The sequence below is a fragment of the Penicillium riverlandense genome (assembly GCF_028828495.1).
Source record: "Penicillium riverlandense strain IBT 135883 chromosome Unknown utg000002l_segment0_segment0, whole genome shotgun sequence".
Classification (NCBI taxonomy): domain Eukaryota; kingdom Fungi; phylum Ascomycota; class Eurotiomycetes; order Eurotiales; family Aspergillaceae; genus Penicillium; species Penicillium riverlandense.
The window spans coordinates 379,635-399,122 of NW_026643195.1; the positions used below are offsets into that span (position 1 = coordinate 379,635).

The 19,488-nt window shown below is 54.3% G+C and overlaps 6 protein-coding genes across 6 annotated transcripts; 3 read left to right on the forward strand and 3 right to left on the reverse strand.

The window, feature by feature from the left end:
- Positions 1-518: 518 nt before the first annotated feature.
- N7474_002443 (ankyrin repeat and BTB/POZ domain protein) lies at positions 519-2,547 on the forward strand (the record flags this gene model as incomplete). The annotated part of the gene is made up of 3 exons (XM_057193858.1): positions 519-752; positions 810-895; positions 951-2,547. The coding sequence occupies 3 exons, from the start codon at positions 519-521 to the stop codon at positions 2,545-2,547; spliced, it is 1,917 nt and encodes a 638-aa protein (XP_057055213.1).
- Positions 2,548-3,035: 488 nt separating this feature from the next.
- Positions 3,036-3,473, reverse strand: N7474_002444 (uncharacterized protein; the record flags this gene model as incomplete). The annotated part of the gene is made up of 2 exons (XM_057193859.1): positions 3,036-3,221; positions 3,309-3,473. The coding sequence occupies 2 exons, from the start codon at positions 3,471-3,473 to the stop codon at positions 3,036-3,038; spliced, it is 351 nt and encodes a 116-aa protein (XP_057055214.1).
- Positions 3,474-3,630: 157 nt separating this feature from the next.
- Positions 3,631-7,403, forward strand: N7474_002445 (DNA repair ATPase SMC5; the record flags this gene model as incomplete). Its single annotated transcript, XM_057193860.1, has 6 exons — positions 3,631-4,041; positions 4,090-5,001; positions 5,056-5,946; positions 6,003-6,075; positions 6,126-6,253; positions 6,306-7,403. The coding sequence occupies 6 exons, from the start codon at positions 3,631-3,633 to the stop codon at positions 7,401-7,403; spliced, it is 3,513 nt and encodes a 1,170-aa protein (XP_057055215.1).
- A 5,378-nt stretch (positions 7,404-12,781) lies between these two features.
- Positions 12,782-13,849, forward strand: N7474_002446 (C2H2-type zinc finger protein; the record flags this gene model as incomplete). The annotated part of the gene is made up of 2 exons (XM_057193861.1): positions 12,782-13,031; positions 13,089-13,849. The coding sequence occupies 2 exons, from the start codon at positions 12,782-12,784 to the stop codon at positions 13,847-13,849; spliced, it is 1,011 nt and encodes a 336-aa protein (XP_057055216.1).
- A 474-nt stretch (positions 13,850-14,323) lies between these two features.
- N7474_002447 (lipase family protein) lies at positions 14,324-17,781 on the reverse strand (the record flags this gene model as incomplete). The annotated part of the gene is made up of 2 exons (XM_057193862.1): positions 14,324-17,398; positions 17,467-17,781. 2 exons carry the CDS (start codon positions 17,779-17,781, stop codon positions 14,324-14,326), a joined length of 3,390 nt encoding a protein of 1,129 aa, XP_057055217.1.
- Positions 17,782-18,076: 295 nt separating this feature from the next.
- N7474_002448 (lactate 2-monooxygenase) lies at positions 18,077-19,455 on the reverse strand (the record flags this gene model as incomplete). The annotated part of the gene is made up of 4 exons (XM_057193863.1): positions 18,077-18,414; positions 18,469-19,114; positions 19,169-19,190; positions 19,247-19,455. 4 exons carry the CDS (start codon positions 19,453-19,455, stop codon positions 18,077-18,079), a joined length of 1,215 nt encoding a protein of 404 aa, XP_057055218.1.
- Between the last annotated feature and the right edge of the window lie 33 nt (positions 19,456-19,488).

A 19,488-nucleotide genomic window follows, 5' to 3' on the forward strand; every position in this document is an offset into this window, starting at 1 on the left:
CTGTAGATTGCAGTCAACAGATCGGTGTAAAGAGGAAGGAAGGGAAGAGAGATGAGGGCAATTATGGCATGGACGAGGTGGGGTGGTCCAAAGGCCCTGTGGAGGTTAGTAGAGAAGTGAATTGAGAAGAGAAGAGAAGGTGGTTTGTGGTATGGTTGGAGCTCGTTCTTTGGCGTTGAATGTTTAGGGCACCCGTGCCGTTGCTGAGCAACCAACGGAGCATGGCGCTTGTCCGGCCCGGGAAGGCGGTAGCCCCCAACACAATGGAAGTATATGATGAACCCTGGGATCCCTTGGGATTGTCCTTTCTGTCAGTAATCAGGACTGATGCTGTTCCCTACCTGCATCGCTCATATCCTCAAATCCTATCTGTCATTCCACTTGTATCCCCCACGCAGCAATGGTCGCCACCCTTGCTTGGAGGGCACGTGATGTCTTATCGATAAGGCCTTTCATCATCCCGCACTGCTCTGTAATCCTGTAGTTATCCTGCTTCAGTGCATATCCACACCCTCACCATGGCCGAGCGGAGTGTTCTGCGCAAGGACCAGCTGGAACTCAGCTTACACAATGAGAAGAAGCTGATCAAGGAGGGGACGATCAAGGATGATAACCCACTGGACCTCAGTGAGCCTTTTCGTGAACTCTGCGGTGCTTGCCGGAAGGGCGATCTGAAAGTCTGCCAGGAGAAGATCACCGAGGGGGTTAATGTGAACGCCCGGGATCCGTACGACTATACACCGTTGATTCTGGTCAGTGGAATGAGTTAGAGCACCGAATATCTTGGCAATTAACGTGGCGGTCAATAGGCTAGTTTGTGTGGACACTACGAAGTGGCGCAACTACTGCTCGAGTCCGGCGCACTATGCGAGCGAGATACGTTTCAAGGTGAACGGTATGTCTTTTCACCCCAAAGGTTGCCTCCTACTAACGGTTGTATGTTCTGTCAGATGTTTATATAACGCCCTCAATGACCGGATACGAAATCTGCTTCTCGCATATGACTATTCCAAGTCCACAGACCCGCTGCAACCGCTGGCTGCCCATATAACCTCTCTGCTGACACGGGAATCTCCCGTGACCGCTGACATCGTCGTCACGGCCGGCGACGAATCTCTTTACTTGCATAAGTTCGTTCTCGCAGCACGCTCCCCATACTTCCGCGGCAAATTAGCAGGTGCGCCTGCTACGACAACTTGGAAGCTCCCGCCTACCATTCCGCCAGAAGCATTCGGCGCCGCGATGAAATATCTTTACTTTGGAGATCCTCCTCGGGAATTGAGAAGTGGGCCAGGAACCGGATTTACCGAAACGGAGGTTTTTGCTGGCGTCGACAAGATAGCCAAGTATCTGGAGATCCGCAGTCTCGTGGACAGTATCCTCGATAGCGGAGATCGCAGACTGGCGAGACAACGGAGGACTATGGAGCTGGCCAAGGGACGAGAACAACTAGAAGAGTGGTTCCGGGAGAATGTTCTCGGAAACAAAGTGGTTGTGGAGACCTCCAAGGCAAATGATGTGAAATGGGATCGGAACAATGCGATCTTCGCAGATGTTCTCCTTCGCGCCGATGAATTACCAGATGAGGTGGAGGACGATACAAACGACGCACCGGTCGTGCAGTCTGATTCGCTTCCTATCGGCCCTGCATCCTCCGCACCAGCTTCTAGAGCAGCCGAGCCAGGGACGTCAACCTTGTTTCCTTGCCACCGTGCCATGCTACTTCGATCCGAGTTCTTCCAAGCCATGTTCTCATCTTCTTTCCGGGAAGCCCATATGAAGGACCATCTGAACATCATTGATGTCGATTGTTCGCCTGAAGTCTTAGAAATCATCCTGACCTTCCTGTACACCGAAAAGGCCGATTTCTCCTTGGATGTTGCAGTTGAAGTTTTGTTCGCGGCTGATATGCTATTCATCGAGAAACTGAAAGCAAAAGCCGCCGTGGTCATCAGCACTCTGGGAAGTGGCGGCATGTCGCAAGTCAACGCAGCGAGGACCCGCGGAAAAGAAGAGGATGATATTGATATATATTCGATCATCCGGGCTGCCTGGCTGACGCGCGTCCAGCGACTGGAGGAATTTGCTGCTCGGTACCTGGCCTATCGATTGGAAGCGCACATCGACTCGCCCGAGTTTGCAGACTTGATCCAGGAATCCGCGTCTCGGATTCAAGCGCGACAAGAAACAGACTCGATTGAATTGCTGGATGATATCCGCTTTTATCTCAATGAACGCTTTAGGCTGCGCTTTGACGATGCAGGCATTGAAGAGATGATGGAGGACGGGGCGGTGCCGGAGAATGTCGCAGACGCACAGGATATGGAGAAGATCACCAATGGGGTTGAGTCTCTCGATGTGTCCGAGAAGACAGATGCGGCCGTTGCGACAGAGACAACCTCTCAAAAACAGCCGGTGCATGTTCCAGAGATCCGGACCTTGGATGGTGCGCTCGTTGAGGACGAATTCGATGAAGATGCGATGAACTACCAGATTTTGATGGGCAAGCTGGACACGCTCTTGGAGAATCTCAACCTTGACGCTTGAGCACAGGCGATCTTGCGGGGTTCTTACATCTTTGGGACTTGTGAAGACATTATACGAGATAACGACAGTATATATACATATATATATCCACGGATACATACATGCGATTTGGCGGGAGAATAAAATCAAGAGCATACAGTGGTCTTGTGACGCACGTTTTTGAAAATTTATTTACATCGCCCTGAAGTCTCATGTGGCGTGATACTGTAGGGGTCGTCGTCAATCATTCCCACCAAAGTAAAGCGAAGCACCCGGATGCTTCGGAGCAAGGCTGGCGCGTGGATGATCACTCCAGCTGCATACAAAATATATCGGGAGCCGGAAAAAGGCGATCCAGTTGTCCTGGATGTTTGAAAAGCTTCTCATCTGGTGCCGTGCGAGCCCGGACAGCGGCGAGCGCAGAACAGTGGACCGGCTGGGACCGTTGTGTCCTTGTCGGATCATAAATCGAACAGAAGTCGTGCTTGTACCGCCTCCGACTGATCTCATCAACCCTCATGCGGCCTGTTTTTGTTCTCGCCACCAATTCCTTTTTGCTGCTTCTCCTGCATCCTCGCATCCAAGTCTCGAATTTGTGTCTCCATCATTCCTTTCCGGGCTGTGAGATTGGCCCGCATGTTTTGCAGAGCTGTCATCTGCTCATCGAATGTGGCTTCCTGGCGTTTCCGTTTGGCCTGAAGAACAAAATTTATCAGCATAGACGTCGACATTGGGCTATCATGGTGGACACAGATAGCTGGCTATGGGAAAAGTAATCGTACCTCGGACACCTCTTGATCTGTCTTTAGACCTGCGCCATACAGAGTACCTGCGATGGTAATAGAGGTAACTGCCGCCGTCAGGACCAGCCTGCGGACATTTTGAGGCGAGGGCATCGTAGTGAGCGAGTCGTGGTCCTCGAAAGTTGCTCTGCCAGCGATAGACATTAAGAAACCGGGCCTCACCGCCTTCCCCTCTTGTGCCCTCGCGTCGCGTTCTTTTCGCGTCCTTTGATTTATCTTGGTCACCAACACCACTTCTCCAGGTAACCTACCTGCCAGCCCATGATCAGCGCGTTGGGGCTGCTCGAGGGCACCAGCCACGATGTCATCGGCTAGCATAGTTCCTCATCGCCGCCGGCGGGATGAAGACGACGAGGAGAGCGACTCATCCACGTCTTCAGACCCCTCCCAAACCTCCAGCACCAAACGCCCTCGCCTTAACTCCACCACCCCCGACGATGACTCGAGCTCCGCAGACGAAGAGAATGAGGATACAGATAGCCAACAGGCCCCTGCAATACAGCTCTCGCAACCACCGAGTGCTCAAAATGGGTTCGGTCCGGGTGGCTACAAGCCCGGCGCGATCGTGCGGATCAAGGTGACCGACTTCGTCACGTACACCTCGGCGGAATTCTTTCCTGGGCCGAAACTGAACATGGTTATCGGGCCGAATGGAACGGGTAAAAGTACGCTTGTTTGTGCGATCTGTTTGGGTCTGGGATGGGGCCCGACGGTATGTTACACTTGAATGTCAACTCTACCCCTCACTCACACTCTTTAGCATCTGGGACGAGCCAAAGAAACGGGCGAATTTGTCAAACATGGTTGCAGAGAAGCAACTATCGAAATCGAACTGGCAGGGCCGCCGCTACTTCGCCGGAACGTTGTGATCACCCGAAATATCAAGCGCGATGGCAACAAAAGCACATTTACAATAAATGGGAAGCCGGTATCTAAAGCAGACGTACTGAAGGCTGCGCAAAAATTCTCTATCCAGGTCGACAATCTTTGCCAGTTTCTCCCGCAAGACAAAGTCGCCGAGTTTGCTGCTCTCACGCCGGTCGAGCTTCTGCATTCTACGCAGAGAGCCGCCGCGGGCCCGGAGATGGTCCAGTGGCACGACGGCTTGAAGAAATTGAGAGCTGAGCAGAAGCGTCTCGACATGGACCATCGAGCCGATAAGGATGTGTTGACAAACCTCGAAAACCGACAGGAGATGCAGCGAGCAGACGTTGAGAGATTGCGCCAGCGGACGGAAATCCAGAGGAAGATCGAGATCCTCGAGTTTTTGCGTCCGGTCATGGTATACAAGGATCACCATAAAGCCCGAGCGGAACTGGAAGCAAGAAAAGAAGAACTCTCAGCCGAGTACAATCAGCTCATGAGAGAGCTTGAGCCTGCCATGAGGGCGGTCACGGCAAAGGATGCCTATGCTGAAAAAGTGGCCAAAGTCAAGAAACACCAACGGGATACTGTTACAAGACTTTCTCAGGCTGCCAAGGCTGGCTCAGACAAAATTGATGAACTTCGGGACTCTATCAAGGACCTGAACGGACAGATTGAGGCCGAAAGAAAAAGCAGCCAAAAGCACAAAGCTGAAGCGACCAATACGCAACAGACCATCAATAAACTGCGACGTCAGCTGGAAGAAGAGGCCGTGGAGCTTGATGTGGATTACTACAACGAGAAGCTGGTAAGTTGTGTCCTGTTTTTTAAAGGTATAACAATATTCTGACAATGGTTACAGAAGGCAAAACGGCTGCAAGGCCGAGATCTCGAAACACGGGCCCGGGAAATCAAGGACAGACGAGCCCCGATCATGGAAAAGATATCAGGACTTCAAGGGAACATTAAAGAGGCTCAGCGGCAACTGAAAAATTTGGATTCCGTTTCAGGACGACAAGAAGCAAAGCTCGAGAAACTCTCGTCTGACTCCTACAAAGCTTATCAGTGGATCCTCAGAAACCAAGACAAGTTTGAAAAAGAGGTCTTTGGCCCGCCGCTTGTTACTTGCTCTGTCAAAGATCCCAAATACGCCGATGCTTTGGAATCTTTGTTTCAACGGGCTGACTTCACCGTGTTCACTGTGCAGTGCCGCCAGGATTTCCGTACCCTGCAGCAAGCACTAACTAGAGATTTGGAACTCCATGACTTCAGTATCAAAACCTGCTCGATGGAATTATCTTCATTCAGCTCTCCATTCTCAGACGACGAACTTCGTCAACTCGGGTTTGATGGGTGGGCTAAAGACTACCTCAGCGGCCCCGAGCCTGTTTTGGCTCTGTTTTGCAGTGAAAACCGAATGCACCAGACCCCCATCTCTCTGCGGGACATCTCGGACGAGGACTTTGCTCGATTGGAGACAGGAAGCCTCAGTTCTTGGGTAGCCGGGAAGCGCAACTATCAAGTCACTCGCCGACGGGAGTATGGCCCTGACGCGACATCGACTCGTGTTCGGCAAATCAAACCTGCGCAAGCCTGGACTTCGCAGCCAGTCGATGACTCAGTCCGACGCGGGCACCAGCAGAATATCAATATGTGGAATAGCGAACTGCAGGAAGCCAAGGATACGTTGGAGAGCGAGAAAGCGGCTGTAGCGGAGGTCAAGGCCAGTTACGAACAAAACGAGCGAGAGAAGGTACGCGCGCGCGACCTCGGCCTTGGTTCTCTGCATTGCTGACTATTGTCTAACAGAAAGAGATCGAGGCTGAGAAGGCTGAGAAGCAGACGGCACATACACAGCATCGAGCTATTCCTGAGAAAATCAGTATGTCCTGACAGCTCTCCCGACTGGCTTGTTTTTCTAACATCATCTAGATCAACAGGAGACCAAATTGCACGGTCTGCAAGAACTCTTCAAAGAGGTTCGGCAAAGAGTGCTCGACATTCGTAACCGACAAGACGAGATCTCTATCGAGCAAGCCGAGGCCACTCTCGAATATGCTGTAAGTCTACTGAATACGAGGCTATTGAGATCTATCTTTAACTTGCAAACAGGATACCGTTCAAAAACTTCAAGAAGCCCATGAGGAACTCATCAAAATCGAGATCCTACATGTCGAAGCGACGTCTGACTTGGCGACGCTGCGACAACGCCACAGTGATAGCGCTGCGAGGCTTGAAGAAAAGAACGCCCAGTTGAGGAACAAAATCAACGAGATCAAGGAAATGGCTGCAAGGGGACGAGAGCTTCAGAAAAAGGCGAGGATTGTCTATCGCACCGCCGGAGAACAACCCGACGCAGAGGCTGTACTCGAAAACCTTGGCGATCACGACCTGAACCGGCTCAACGCTGATATCGATTCTGAAAAGGCGCGCCTCGAACTCACACAGGGAGGAGACAGCAACACGATCCGAGAGTTTGAGGAGCGTGAAAAGCAGATCGGGAAATTGCGCGACAAGCTCAGCCAATTCCAGACCAAACTGTCTGAAATCGACACTGCCATCGCCGAGATTCGACGCGACTGGGAGCCCAGACTGGACGCGCTTATCCAAAAGATCAGCGATGCGTTCGCGGATTCCTTCGCACGCATTGGATGTGCCGGCCAGGTCAGTTTGGACAAGGTGCAAGCAGAACCCGGTCCGGATGGCGAGCCCGGGGGCCACGATTTTGACCAGTGGTCGATTCAAATCCATGTCAAGTTCCGCGACCATGAGAATCTCTCGCTTCTAAACTCCCACCGGCAGTCCGGTGGTGAGCGAGCCGTGAGTACGATCTTCTATCTCATGGCACTGCAGTCACTTTCTGCGTCACCGTTCCGCGTTGTCGATGAGATTAACCAGGGAATGGACCCACGGAATGAGCGCATGGTCCATGGTCGCTTGGTCGATATCGCTTGCGACTCCGAGTCCGAGGACGGCAGCGGAGGCGGCCAGTACTTCCTCATCACACCGAAATTACTTACTGGACTGGCCTACAAGCCCGGCATGAGGGTTCTTTGCATCTACAGTGGTGAGCACATGCCGAAGGACTACGCCCAGCTCGACTTCAAGCTGGCTATCCGGAATATGAAGGCGATTAAGGAGAAGGGCGGACAAAGCACCGGCACCGGCCCGGCCATTGCCAGCAGTAGCCGGGTGGATGTCTATGCCTGAGCAGAATTTCCTTTCCCTTCTTGTTTAATATGATCCCTAGGAAGATAATCAAATGTTCATGATTCTACTCATCCTACTGAGCGATACTCACTCCCTACTGAGCCGCAAGATTACGTCCCAGCCGTTTTCGACCTGCCTGACTGAGTATCAACCTGCGCCCCCACAACACTCTTCCTGCCCGCCTGGCCAAACGCACGGCCGTCGTAAGTAAAAGTGGGGGGCGGATCTTTCTTACATGCGGAGAGAAGGGTGTGACCAGGCGGCATTATCGCCGGACAAAAAGGTAAAGGTGAAAGCGAGCAGTCAACTCCATGTGCTGGAGGGGAGAGGGACCCATGACACTCCCTTGCTGAAGTTTGCGTACTAGAAAGTTCGCTGTGATCGAAGGATGCACATCCCTGCTCGGATCGGACTAGAGGACGAAAGAGGGAGCAGATCCTCGTGCGATTGGGCTGTGGCTGGCGTGCAGATCGCAGGGCCGGGCGTTTCCGCCGCAGATCACACATCGGAAGTTTTGGTCAGCCAATTATAGAGAGGCTCGCTAAAACCAACTCTATTTGTCGGGCTCGGCTGAGTTGAACGATCACCCAAGGCAGCAACTATTAACGTTGTGGACAACTCCTCTATACTCTGCTCCGTAGCAGTACCGTACCCAGTCTAGGATTATTGCTATGCATTTGCATCATAGTGATGCACTCGAGTAAATGAATGCGCTGTCCGCCCCTTCACTGACGGATCGACACAGCGCCTCATCGCTCATCGGCGTTGGGGGGTGCAGGGCCGGGCGACTGATTGGCCTGACATTCTACGATTCCAGCCGCGCAGCATGTTGTCCCTACCTGCCATTCAGCTGAGCGAGTCGAACACCATGGCAGAGGGAAAGGAAGTGGGAACGACGCGATGGGATGGCCGCATGTTTGGCGGAGCATACAGTTACACTTTGGCCTGGCCGGGGTTGAGGTGGATCTGATGTGCGTGCATCCTATGGATGTACAGTGGGTGTAGGATGTAGCTGAAAGTCTACTTTGCAGCACGATGCTCCGTATTACGCTGAATTAATCCACCGCCCCTCCTCTTCGCTTCCCCTTCTTTCGGTATTCGCTGCTCCGAATATGACGCATGAGCATAAGCAAGAAAGCAAGAACGTTGGACCGCCGGTCGTGGCAGGGATGGTTGCCTCGATCCCGGCCCTCGAGGGTAAACAGGCCCTATGCCGCTGCGAACGGACACGCGGACTGATCGTGGCTGGCCCAATTCTGCTATCCTGCCTGCCCAGCCTTGTTCTGCCCCGGCCCCCTCCAGCGAGCGTTGTATTATTCCCCGATTGACGCCGAAAGTCTTGGAGAGGGATTAATCCCTCGCCTACCCCTGTTCCTTTCATCCTTTGGAGTCTGAGTCCCCAGCGGGTGTGGGGGGTGCGTAATTGATTGATTGACTCGGTTGACTCCGCGCCTAAGCGGTGCACATCACCATCCCGGGGAGTTAAGAACGCGGGCCCTTCCTTGCAGACATAAGCGTGGCGGAGTTAACGAATGACGAGCGCGGCGCGAAAGGTTTCAATTCAAAACAAAGGAGACCAGCGTCCGATGATTTGCATCCAATGCGGTGCGGGAGCCTCTAGAGCTCTACTATACAGAGTTAGGGGCTCCGACGGCAGCGTGGGATTTTGTGCCCTCCCCTCCCCCCAAACCCTTGTCAATATTCCACCAGCACAGACCCTCGCTCGAGTCATACTGTACATATTTTTGTGTCTAACGGCTGGTTCGTGTCTGATGGGGCTGACTACTGTACTACTAGTGCTAGTTAGTTAGTGACAAGCGAAGCAGTAAGCACCTCATCATCGGGGGGTTATGTGGTACTGCAGATACTTTGTGTTCAGATCCGATCTCAGCGTCGCACGGCGCATCGCTTCGCTCGATCTCGGGGCCTGATGATACGTATGTATGGTACATGTACATATTCAGATCTGGACGACCAGGTGACAACCTCCTTGTGTTGTTCGCTGGCACGGTCAGCCTGACCTGATTTGTGTGCTGGGCTGGGGGAGCCAGGGCTGCAGACGCGCTAGAATATTATTACCCAGGGATGCAACCCCAGGGGCAGGAGGGCCATGGAGGCTGGATGGATACTTGCTATGGGAATGGGATACACATCCCAATAGACTCACGGGAAAAACAAAAACCACCATTGCCGGCCATGCAAACCTAACCTCCCCCCGTGATCTGAGTGATATTCACTCAGATCTTCAAGGATCTGCCATTAGTGTCCACTAAGGGGTGCCACGTCCGATACTATTGCGAGGGACAGTAATAATAGTTAGCTTCCGGAACAGAACAAGGAAACATCCCCAAAACAGGAACCTGGAGATCAATAATGATCACGTTCTTGCTCCTGTCCGGGGACATAACGGTACTGCCCAGCGTATCCATCCATCAACAGCACCGTGCCCTCTGCTACCTGCTGTGCCCGGAGAGGATCGTCGGAGCGATCTACGTGATCCATCTGAAGTGTTTGCGTCTGCAGTCCAAAACCGCATTTCCATCCATCTCATCCCCCTTCGCTTCGGCAAGTGGACATGGCCGAACTGTATGTACTGTACATCAATTGCTCAGGATCAGATCCTCCTCCCCGGCCCCCCTCCACCATCATCATCCATCCACCTCCTGCAATGCACGATGCAGGATGCCTGCAGACCATTATCCTGGGAGGGTCCAAAGCCACGATACGAAGCCCAATACGCAGCGCCAAGATGACTGGACGCCTGGAAGGAACATGGGGCCTTGATTAATTGGGGCAGTAGAACTACGTAGTGGGCGGCTATAGATGGCGTGCTGTGACTACGGAGGCATGCAAGGAAAAATAAACCAAAAACGAGGCTTGAAACGCATGCGCTGCGATCCTGGTCACGCACATCTCCTGGGCCGGGGGGTGACTAGGATACCAAACCCACCCTGTTTTGCCTTTCGGGATTTGCTTTGCTCTGGTAAACACGACAAACACAGCGAAACCCAAAATGAAAAGACCAGAAAAAGGCAAAGTCGGAGAAGAAGTCCGGTGGCTGCTTTAGAAGCTCTTCGAAAGCGAGGCGTCCAGTCTACGTAACTATATCGAGTGTAGCTTTGTCGTGTCTACACGAAAAAGGCAAGACCCTACCCAAATAATAGACACTGAAACAGCCTCCTCGCCAAAGTCTAAAGCCTCGAAGCCAAAAATCCGAGGGACCTCCCTAACACGGTAAGGCGTCAACGCCCTCCGCAGACGCCCGCGGCGATAGGCCAATCGCCATGCGCACCAGGCCGATCATTGCACGGGGTTTATACCCAGGTTGGCAAGGCGCACTCGGTTGCATCCCGGCGCCTGATCGACTGGCGGCCTCGAGTCAGTAGCGTTGGACTGACGAACAGGTCGTGTTTCACCATGCCCTGCCCTCCCTGCCCGGAGTTAAGAGCATCGGACTCTACCGAGGACGGCGGCCAACCGCCCCACTTGTTGGTGGTCCCGACACGTTGGACGCGAGAATCCTAGATCTGCTGGGATCGGACCTGCCTGTTTTTGTTTTGGCTTTGGTTTTCGGCATGCGATGGATAGAGTGTACCGCTCAGAGAAAAAAGGGTTTGAGTTAGAACCCCAGTTATTTAACTTAGGTTTTTGGGAATAAAATGAAGATGTGTTACATTGGAACCTTCGCTGATGGCAAGGCACCTTACATTGTAAAAAGAAAAAATAAGCGAAAGATGACCAACATAATATAATCAGGAATCTAGAACGAGGCTGGGTAGGAATGGGGCTGAGATGTCAGGTTTGTTTGCCTGAGGCACCCCGGAGAACGGCATCGGGGCAACTGCCAAAACGGTGGTCGCTTAGCGTAGCGGCCGATCATGGGAGCTATGGCCAAGTGCGGTGCATCCCCTGACGCTGTATTGCATCAACCGGACAGAAGGATTCAGGTATTGTCTAGTCGATGATACAATCTAGGGGTGTTGCACGAGGCGGCGTGGCTGATGTGATCTATCTATATCGTGGGAATAACGGTGTGTCGGTAGAGAAGATTTTGAAGCACGTCTATTAATATGCAAGTGCCATGTGTTCGTCAACTTGTGACGCAAGGGATGCTCCACATGTGATATTAATAAAAGAAAAAGAAAATCATAAAATAGGGGCGAAAATGGACACCTCGCGTGGCTGTTTTGCCTGCCACGCGAACCCGAGCCCGGGGGGTTGGGGCACAGCCGGACCATTGGACAAAAGCGGACGTAGTGCGGATCCTCCCAGCCAGCGATGGCGGGAAACACATTTGCCGGGTTACACATTGAAAAGTATATTCACCAATGACGGCATCCCGGATGACCTGACCCCGATCGGCGCGTTCTGGAACGCTCAAAACCGGTGGTCCAGGAGGCAGATCGTGGTCCCACGCTCATTAGCCGAGCCACTCGTAGCCAGAGCCGGACCCGGCAGTCTGTTTCTTCTGTGTAGCTAGTGCACGGAGCAGGAGATCAAATCGAGACAAGGGCCAACGGTTACGAATGATCGGCGGATCACTGATTTCAGCCTGAAAGGGGAGATCTTCAGGAGCAGGGTCTGATCTACGATCGGGGCATCGGGACCTTCTCGAATAGTATAGGGACCTTCTTCAATAAGGGACCTTCTTGAATAGGCGAGATTGTCATCCTCCGCACTAGGACACTCCTATGTGCCCCTCCCCCCAGGCTGACCATCTCTACCCTGCGATTCTCTATTCTCTCCTCTAACCAACACTCCCACATATACTTTATTTGTGCCCCCTAAGCGAACGCATCCATGGATCGACCAACGTGGTCTCGCCCTGTTCCGCCACCCCGTCATCCGCCCCCCAGGCGGACCTTCTGCCATTTCTGGTTAGTGCTATGATTGACCTTCCTGTTCCGGGTTTTAATAATTTTTGAGTTCCCCTTTGGTCGAGGTCACTGCCCGATTCTCATTGGTCCCGAGCCATTTGTCCTCCTAGGATCCTCTCCTGTCCGCTTCCCTGTCTCTTCCCTACCATGTCTTCCCACCGATCTGCACTAAGCCAACCTCGCGTGGACAACGATCCACCGGCTTAATCTCCGACATCATTTCATTTAAGCTTTCGAACGGACTGTCTCAAACATTGTACGGCGTAATTACAGTCGGCATCGCCCGCAGTCCTCGGCTCTGGCGATCATCCAGCCCATTATTATTCTATTATTCTCCCCGGGGAATGGCACCCACCCACACACATATCGATCGGCGGCCGCCCCCCGTAGTACTTGGTTCTCTGGTAGTATAAACCTCGTGTCTCGCCCGTTTTTCCCTCTCTTCTCTCGATTTTTGCCTCCCTTGTCCCCCAACCCAGCAATACCATCATCTCCAGAATAATGGATCTTGCAAATCTCCTCTCAGCCCCGAAACCGGCGGCTCTGATCACACCGGCCTATACGCCTGCCTCTTCGTATACCCCATCCACTGGCAGCTACTTTCCTCCCACCACCACCCCAGCACAGAAGCGTTCGCCCCCTCAACAGCCCCCAATGTCTCCGCCAGTCGACGAGCAGCAACCAAAATCCAAGTGCTCGCTCCCCTCCATCTCGACTCTGCTCGAGAAGGCAGATGGCCAGCACGCTGCCAGTTCGTACTCCCCTAACCAAAAAAGCCCAATCCAACCCACATCCTAACCCCGTCCAGAGCGTCAACGCCTCAGCCCCCCAACACAAGCCGTCCGTTTAGGCCGCTCGCAGTCCTATGACGTCTGCCTGCCCCCAACGCCGCCAATGCGGCCTGGCTCCGGCATCAGAAGCCACAGCCACTCGCCTGGCGATCTAGCCCTGAACTTGAAGCAGGAGTCGCAGCACCGCCAACCACCCTCCGAGCGCTCCTCTATCTCCAGCCAGGCCTCATCGACTCACCACGCCGCCACCGCTGCAGGTGCATATGCCTCGCCTGCACCGAGCGTCTCCTCGTACACATCGCCCGTTGATGGCCCACCCCAAGGCGCGGGAATGTATTACCCGCGGCCACCGGCAACAGCAACCTTCCAGCCCGTCGTCACCACCGGCCCGGCGCCGGCACTGTCACGGCAAATGCCAATGGCAATGCCTCTCTCCCAACCGCCGCAATCCTCCAACTCCTCGGCTACTACTGGCGTCATCTCCCCCGGCACACCTGCCTGGCAACACCACCACTACTTCCCTCCCTCCAGCAGCGCGCCCTACCAGCAGACCCACGACCGCTACATCTGCCGCACATGCCACAAGGCATTCTCGCGCCCTTCCTCGCTGCGCATCCACTCCCACTCTCACACTGGCGAGAAGCCCTTCCAGTGCACGCATGCTGGGTGCGGCAAGGCGTTCAGTGTGCGCTCCAACATGAAGCGTCATGAGCGCGGATGTCATTCTGGGAGACCTGTTACTGTTGCTGGTTCCGTGGCGCAGCCACTTGTTGTTTGATTGATTTTTGATGTATATTGTTTATCCGTCTGTCTCGATGGATGGATAGATGGCGTTTTGTTTTGGTTGTGAGATGTGATACCCTGGATCCGGTGTCGGTTTTGCTTTGTTTCTATAGAGATGGATGATGGACGGAAGACTTGCTACGACTGTGCCATATCATACCACTTACATGAATCACTCATGAACTACAAATATAAATCAATAAAATAAATATTTAGTCTTATCTTCCGTTCCATTTGTTTATATTCTATCGTCTATGTAGCTTGCGTTGCCTTGTTCGTAACTAGTGAGCGTAGTGGTGAATTAAGTAAATACTCCTCCAACATTAAATCCGGGGATATATATCTTGCCCAACCAACCCTCTTGTTCCTTGCCTGTATTGTATCCCCCGTAACGCCATATATCCAGACCAAAAGCAAATAGTGGAATCCACCCTCTATCGAGAAATACCCCCCCAACCCTGACCGAACATCACTCATCAATGACCCCCCTCGACACCGCCGCCAGACTAGTCTCATACCTCGCCGGGTTATGGTCACTCAGCATCCCCGCCGAAAAGCGCAACTCACCAAACCAAGCCTCGACATCGCGGACAAACCGCATCTGCACCCTCGTTGCCGGGCGCCCCAGACGCGGATACGCATCGGATACCCCGGCCTCCGAGAAGGAGGAGTTCTCCACGAAAGCATCGCGCTGGAGAACACGCATAGTCTGCACAACAAAGACCTCCCCGGGGGGAACAAGTTTCGGCGCAGTCATCTGGTCACGCAGCAACTGCAGCGTCTTCCACGCCCACGCATCCTCGCCAACGCCCTCGCCGGCATTGATCACCAGCGGCGGCTGGTTAACGTAGAATTTGTGGACGATGCTTTGGCGCAGACTTTCGCGCAGCCGCTGGCTCACGTGCGTGCGTGCGCCGGACACGTTGCCGCTTTTGAAGGACATTGCCGCGCTGTGCATGTCGTGCACGATCCCTAGGGAGAGACTCGGGACGGAGTCGGCGCCGTTTACTATTGTTGTGATTAGGCCGCGTGTTGCGAGGCGGAGGAAGGGGGACATCACGGCTGGTGGGCCGTAGGCGTAGACGTGGATTGGGCGGTTGGGGGGCAGGGAGTAGGATGGGGCGTTCGCATTCGGCGGCGACGACGGAGAGTCATCGGGTGCTAAGAGCGGTGGTCCGCGTGCAGCTTCGTACGAAGCCGTGACGAATGACGTCCCGCCGATAGCGGTGTTAGGCTTGGAGATCATAGTAGCCAAAAGGGCAGCAACACCGCCGCCGAGCGAGTGGCCGCACAGCACGACGCCGTAGTTCGGGAATTCCTCGAGCGCAGCGCGGAGGGTGATCATAACGCGCGCGCCGCCGCCCTCAAGCAGCCGGCGGGCGGACGCGTGCATGCCCTTGTGCACTTTCCAAGTCCTGCCTTGCCAGTCAAGCTCGTCGTAGTCGCATGTCATGTCTGTGAGGATGTCCTCGAAACCCCACGTGCCGCGAAGCGTTAGCACCACGGCCTTTGACTCGTGGTCTATGCAGAGGTAGTGGACGAGTGGGAAGCCTGTTTCTGTTTCGCCGGCTGCGTTGGAGCCGCCGGCGGGATCGACGAAGGATGATAGTAGGATTGTCGATGGGGGGAGACCGGCATGATCCGAGAAAGCGCTGTGCTCGTGGGTATCGGAAGGCTCAGATGACGAAGGTGCAGGTGGAGGAGGTAGGCTCTTGGTGCTGCCTTTCGGGACACCCATAACCTTCAACGCATTCGACCCATATGAAGCCGACGAAAACCGACAGAAACGGCGGATATTCTGCACGAAATGCCGTTCGGGAAAGATACCAGGCACATAGCCGTCGCGATTGAGCGCGTGGATAGTCTCCATATCCTCGTACGCGCTCTTGCGCGGCCGATGTGCAAGTACCAGCGATGTTTCGGATCCCGCCGTTGCCAGGGAGTACATGCTAGGCGTGTAAGAGTGCGATCTGCTGTGCAGCGCCGATGAGCTGGGCCGGTAATCTGTCGCAGAGACGGTAGTGTCCGCCTCGGACCGCGCCACGGACATGGAGCTGCTGCTGCGAACGTGCTTTCGAGTCGTGGCAGGCGAGCCAGGAGGTCGATCTGTCCGGCGTGAGTACGTGTCTGTCTGAGTGACGAGTGATTCTTGGCTTCGCTCCCGCATGGCATAGTAATTGGGCCTGATATTTCCGCGGTGATGCGCATCACGCGACGGAGCGTGTCTGGTCTGTGCCTGTTGTGGAGAATGAGTCTGCCTCGGAGAGGGATGAGGCAGCGGTGTCCTGGGGAGACCTCGATTGGGCGCTGGTGTAGATGGTCGTCGAGGCTCGGGTCTGGAGCCAGGCTCGCGCGCAGTGGCTTCTTTCACCGCGCCCGCCCCCTTTACAGGCCGTGTAGTTGGGCGGGAGCTGGTAGTTCGAGAGGATTCGGAGGGTTTGGGCGGTTTTTTCAATGGTGGCGGCCGTTTGGGACCCTCGTTCTTCTCTGCTGGTTTGACCCTCTGTGCGAATTTGGTGAACGAGCTCTTGGCGGATTTGGCATTCGTTGGCGCTGCTTCGGGAGAAACTTGGTTGCGCACCCCCTGTGGTGTTCCGTTTGATACCGCAGGAGGAGGCCGTGTTATTGTGTGCTGATTTCCTGGGGGAAGTGCTTTCGGACCAGGCTCATACTGTGACGGGTTGGCATCGTATGGGCGTAGCTGTGTACTTTGGGATCTATTGAATGCCGTCCGGAAGACCATGGTATGTTTCGGAAGCCGCTGGTACTCCGGTGTATTGGTGTTGGCATACCCATCATCATTGTGGAACCTCTCCTCGATCATCGTGGTCCCAGGCGGCGCAGCGATTTCCGCCATGTCGTCGTCGAAGATATCCACCGTGATAGTTCGCGCAGTCAGCACTTCAGACCTCACAGAGGCATGGCATCCAGCAGGGAGCTGGCTCATCACGTATGCGCGGATGTCCTCATCTGATGCCGGCTGTTGGCCGTCCAAGGGGAATGATAGACGCTTTCCGCCAATGCTCTCAGCTATGCTGGATCGACGGTGTACGGCACCAAAGGGCTCGTCGCCTTTCCCCGGCATAACGAAGGAAGCGGCGCTGGAGGGCTCTGGAGGTAATTCGTCATGTCTCGTATCTGCGAGCTGCACCTGGTGTGTCCCCACGACATCGGCTCGTGCGCCATTGTCCAGAATGACGACGTCCCAGATGATCTCATCTCCGCCGTTCTCGCGGAGACGTCGCTCTGTATTCTTCTTGCCCCAGCGCTGCAAGAGCGCAAACCCAATGGTGCCGATCAAGAGATCACTCACGCCAATCTTCTCAGCACTGGCGCCTGGTTCGACGGACCTAAACTCGCGCCGGATGAGCGTGATAATGGCCGCGATAGCCCTGGAGGACTCTGTGGACCCGAGAATAGCGTCGAGCGTCGATAGCAGCGCCTGTGAGAAATTGACGACGGAAGACAACGTGGTCGACGAGAAGTGGAAGGTCGCCGCAGCGAAGAACGATGCGGAGGTAACGGTCGTGTGGAGTGTCGCCAGCTATGTATGTAGTTGTTAGCAGGGAGCGCCATGCGATCAAATGCCGACTCAATCAAAACGCGACTTACACTGCGTTCTAGAAGCGATTCCGCCTCGGCGCGGCCATGCTCATCGCCGCAGCGCGCGGCTACGTCACGCCCAGCCCTAGTCAGGATGCCCTCGATGACCGCTCGGCTCAACTCCAGGCTTGTCAGCGTGGTTGTACGCGCGCTATCTAACGCGAAACCACCGACAAATGTCCCTAGGCGCAGCGAGAGCGATGTCGATTGCGTCAGCAGCGAGATGAGCGACGCTACAGGGCGTGGCAGCAACGTGGTGCCTGATGATGCGGGCACATGGCTGGCGCTGTCACCCTCGTCGGGGTTAGAGTCTTTGAGCAACATGATGATCCATAGATGTTGAGATACAAAACAACAACAATAGCAACAGACGATAGTAATAGTTAAAGTAGAGTGGCGTTCGTCATTCAGGTTCCTGGCGACGATCGGGTGCCTGGCAGCCAATAATAATGACAGTACGCGGCTTATCTTCACATGTGATTGTATCGGGAGTATGAAGATGATGAATAATTTAGGCGCCAATAGTAGGATGACGGTGGTCGGAATGAGTAGGATAGGGGTATGAAGATGAGATACGATGGCTAATAGAAGAAATGGAAGATGGATAGCTCATAATCCATCACATCATCGCCTTCACGTCGCCCCCATACACCACCTTGCGAATCTTGCTCCGGTCGCATTCAGCAACATTTAGGATTCCACTCAGGCCCATGCTCTGCCACAGATCTGCGAGAAGCCCCTTCAACACCTGCTTCGCACCGTTGCTGCCATCAATGCTCAGCCCGTAGATGACCGGCCGCGCGACTAGCACTGCCTTAGCCCCCAGACACAAGGCCTTGACGACATCCGCGCCAGTGCGAATGCCCGAGTCGAACAGCACGGTCATCTTTTCGCCGACCGCGTCGACAATCTCGGGCAGGACGTCCAGCGAGCCAATGGCTCCGTCCACCTGGCGGCCTAGACCCAGTTAGTGGATCGTCCGCTCGCATGGTAGATTAGGGCTATGCATACCTCCATGATTGGAAACCACGATGCCATCACAGCCGCACTCCAGAGCCTTTTTCGCATCGTCCACATGTTGGATCCCCTTCAGCACAATCGGCCCATCCCACTGCTCCCGTAAAAATGCGAGGTCCTCCCAAGTGTGCGCACGACCCGAGAACACATCCGCCAGCCACGCCCGCGACGCACCCACGATATCATCCTCGACGGTCGTGCCGGACTCCTTTTCAAATTTCGCGCGGAAGACCGGATCGCTGAATGCGATTTGGTTCCCCACGCCCTTGATGAATGGAATATACGCGTTATCCAAGTCCGCAGGACGCCATGCCAGCGACCATGTATCCAGCGTAACCACCAGGACCGAGAAGCCGTTCTCCTTGGCGCGCTTTAGCAGCGACTTCGTGATCTCATTGTCCTGTGGCCAGTATAGCTGGTACCATCTTTTGCCGTCGCCGTTGGCGGTCGCGACGTCTTCAATCGAGCTGGTGCTCGCTGTGCTCAGGGTATAGGGCACGCCGACTTCGGCGCATGCCTCGGCAAGACCGGTCTCCTTGTCTCCGTGGAAGAGGCTCTGGACGCCGACCGGTGCCATGATGAGTGGGTTATCGTATTTCTGGCCGAACAGCTCAATCGACACATCCTGTTTTTCCATCTGCTGGGAATATTAGCTACGTAGTGCATGGTCGCAGTTTTGTTCTTGTGTACTGACGTTTCGCATCATCTTGGGGATGCTAGAAGCGAGAGTCAGACCAGTCAAGTGATAGTCAGAGTGCAGTGCGAAACTCACAGCTTCCACTGCCGAAATGCGAGCCGGTTGCTATCCATCGTGGCTTTCTCGCCTGCACCTCCGGAGACATAATTGAATGATCGCACGCCCAGCGATTTCCTTGCTTGTTCCTCCAGTAGGCGGGGGTCGGTGGTCACATTGGGCAGGATGCCCATCATGGCACCCTTGCCATAGATTTCTGTCTGAAAGCTCCCGTAGTTGTCTGACATTGTGTTTCTTTTTAACAGTGGATATGTGAAAGA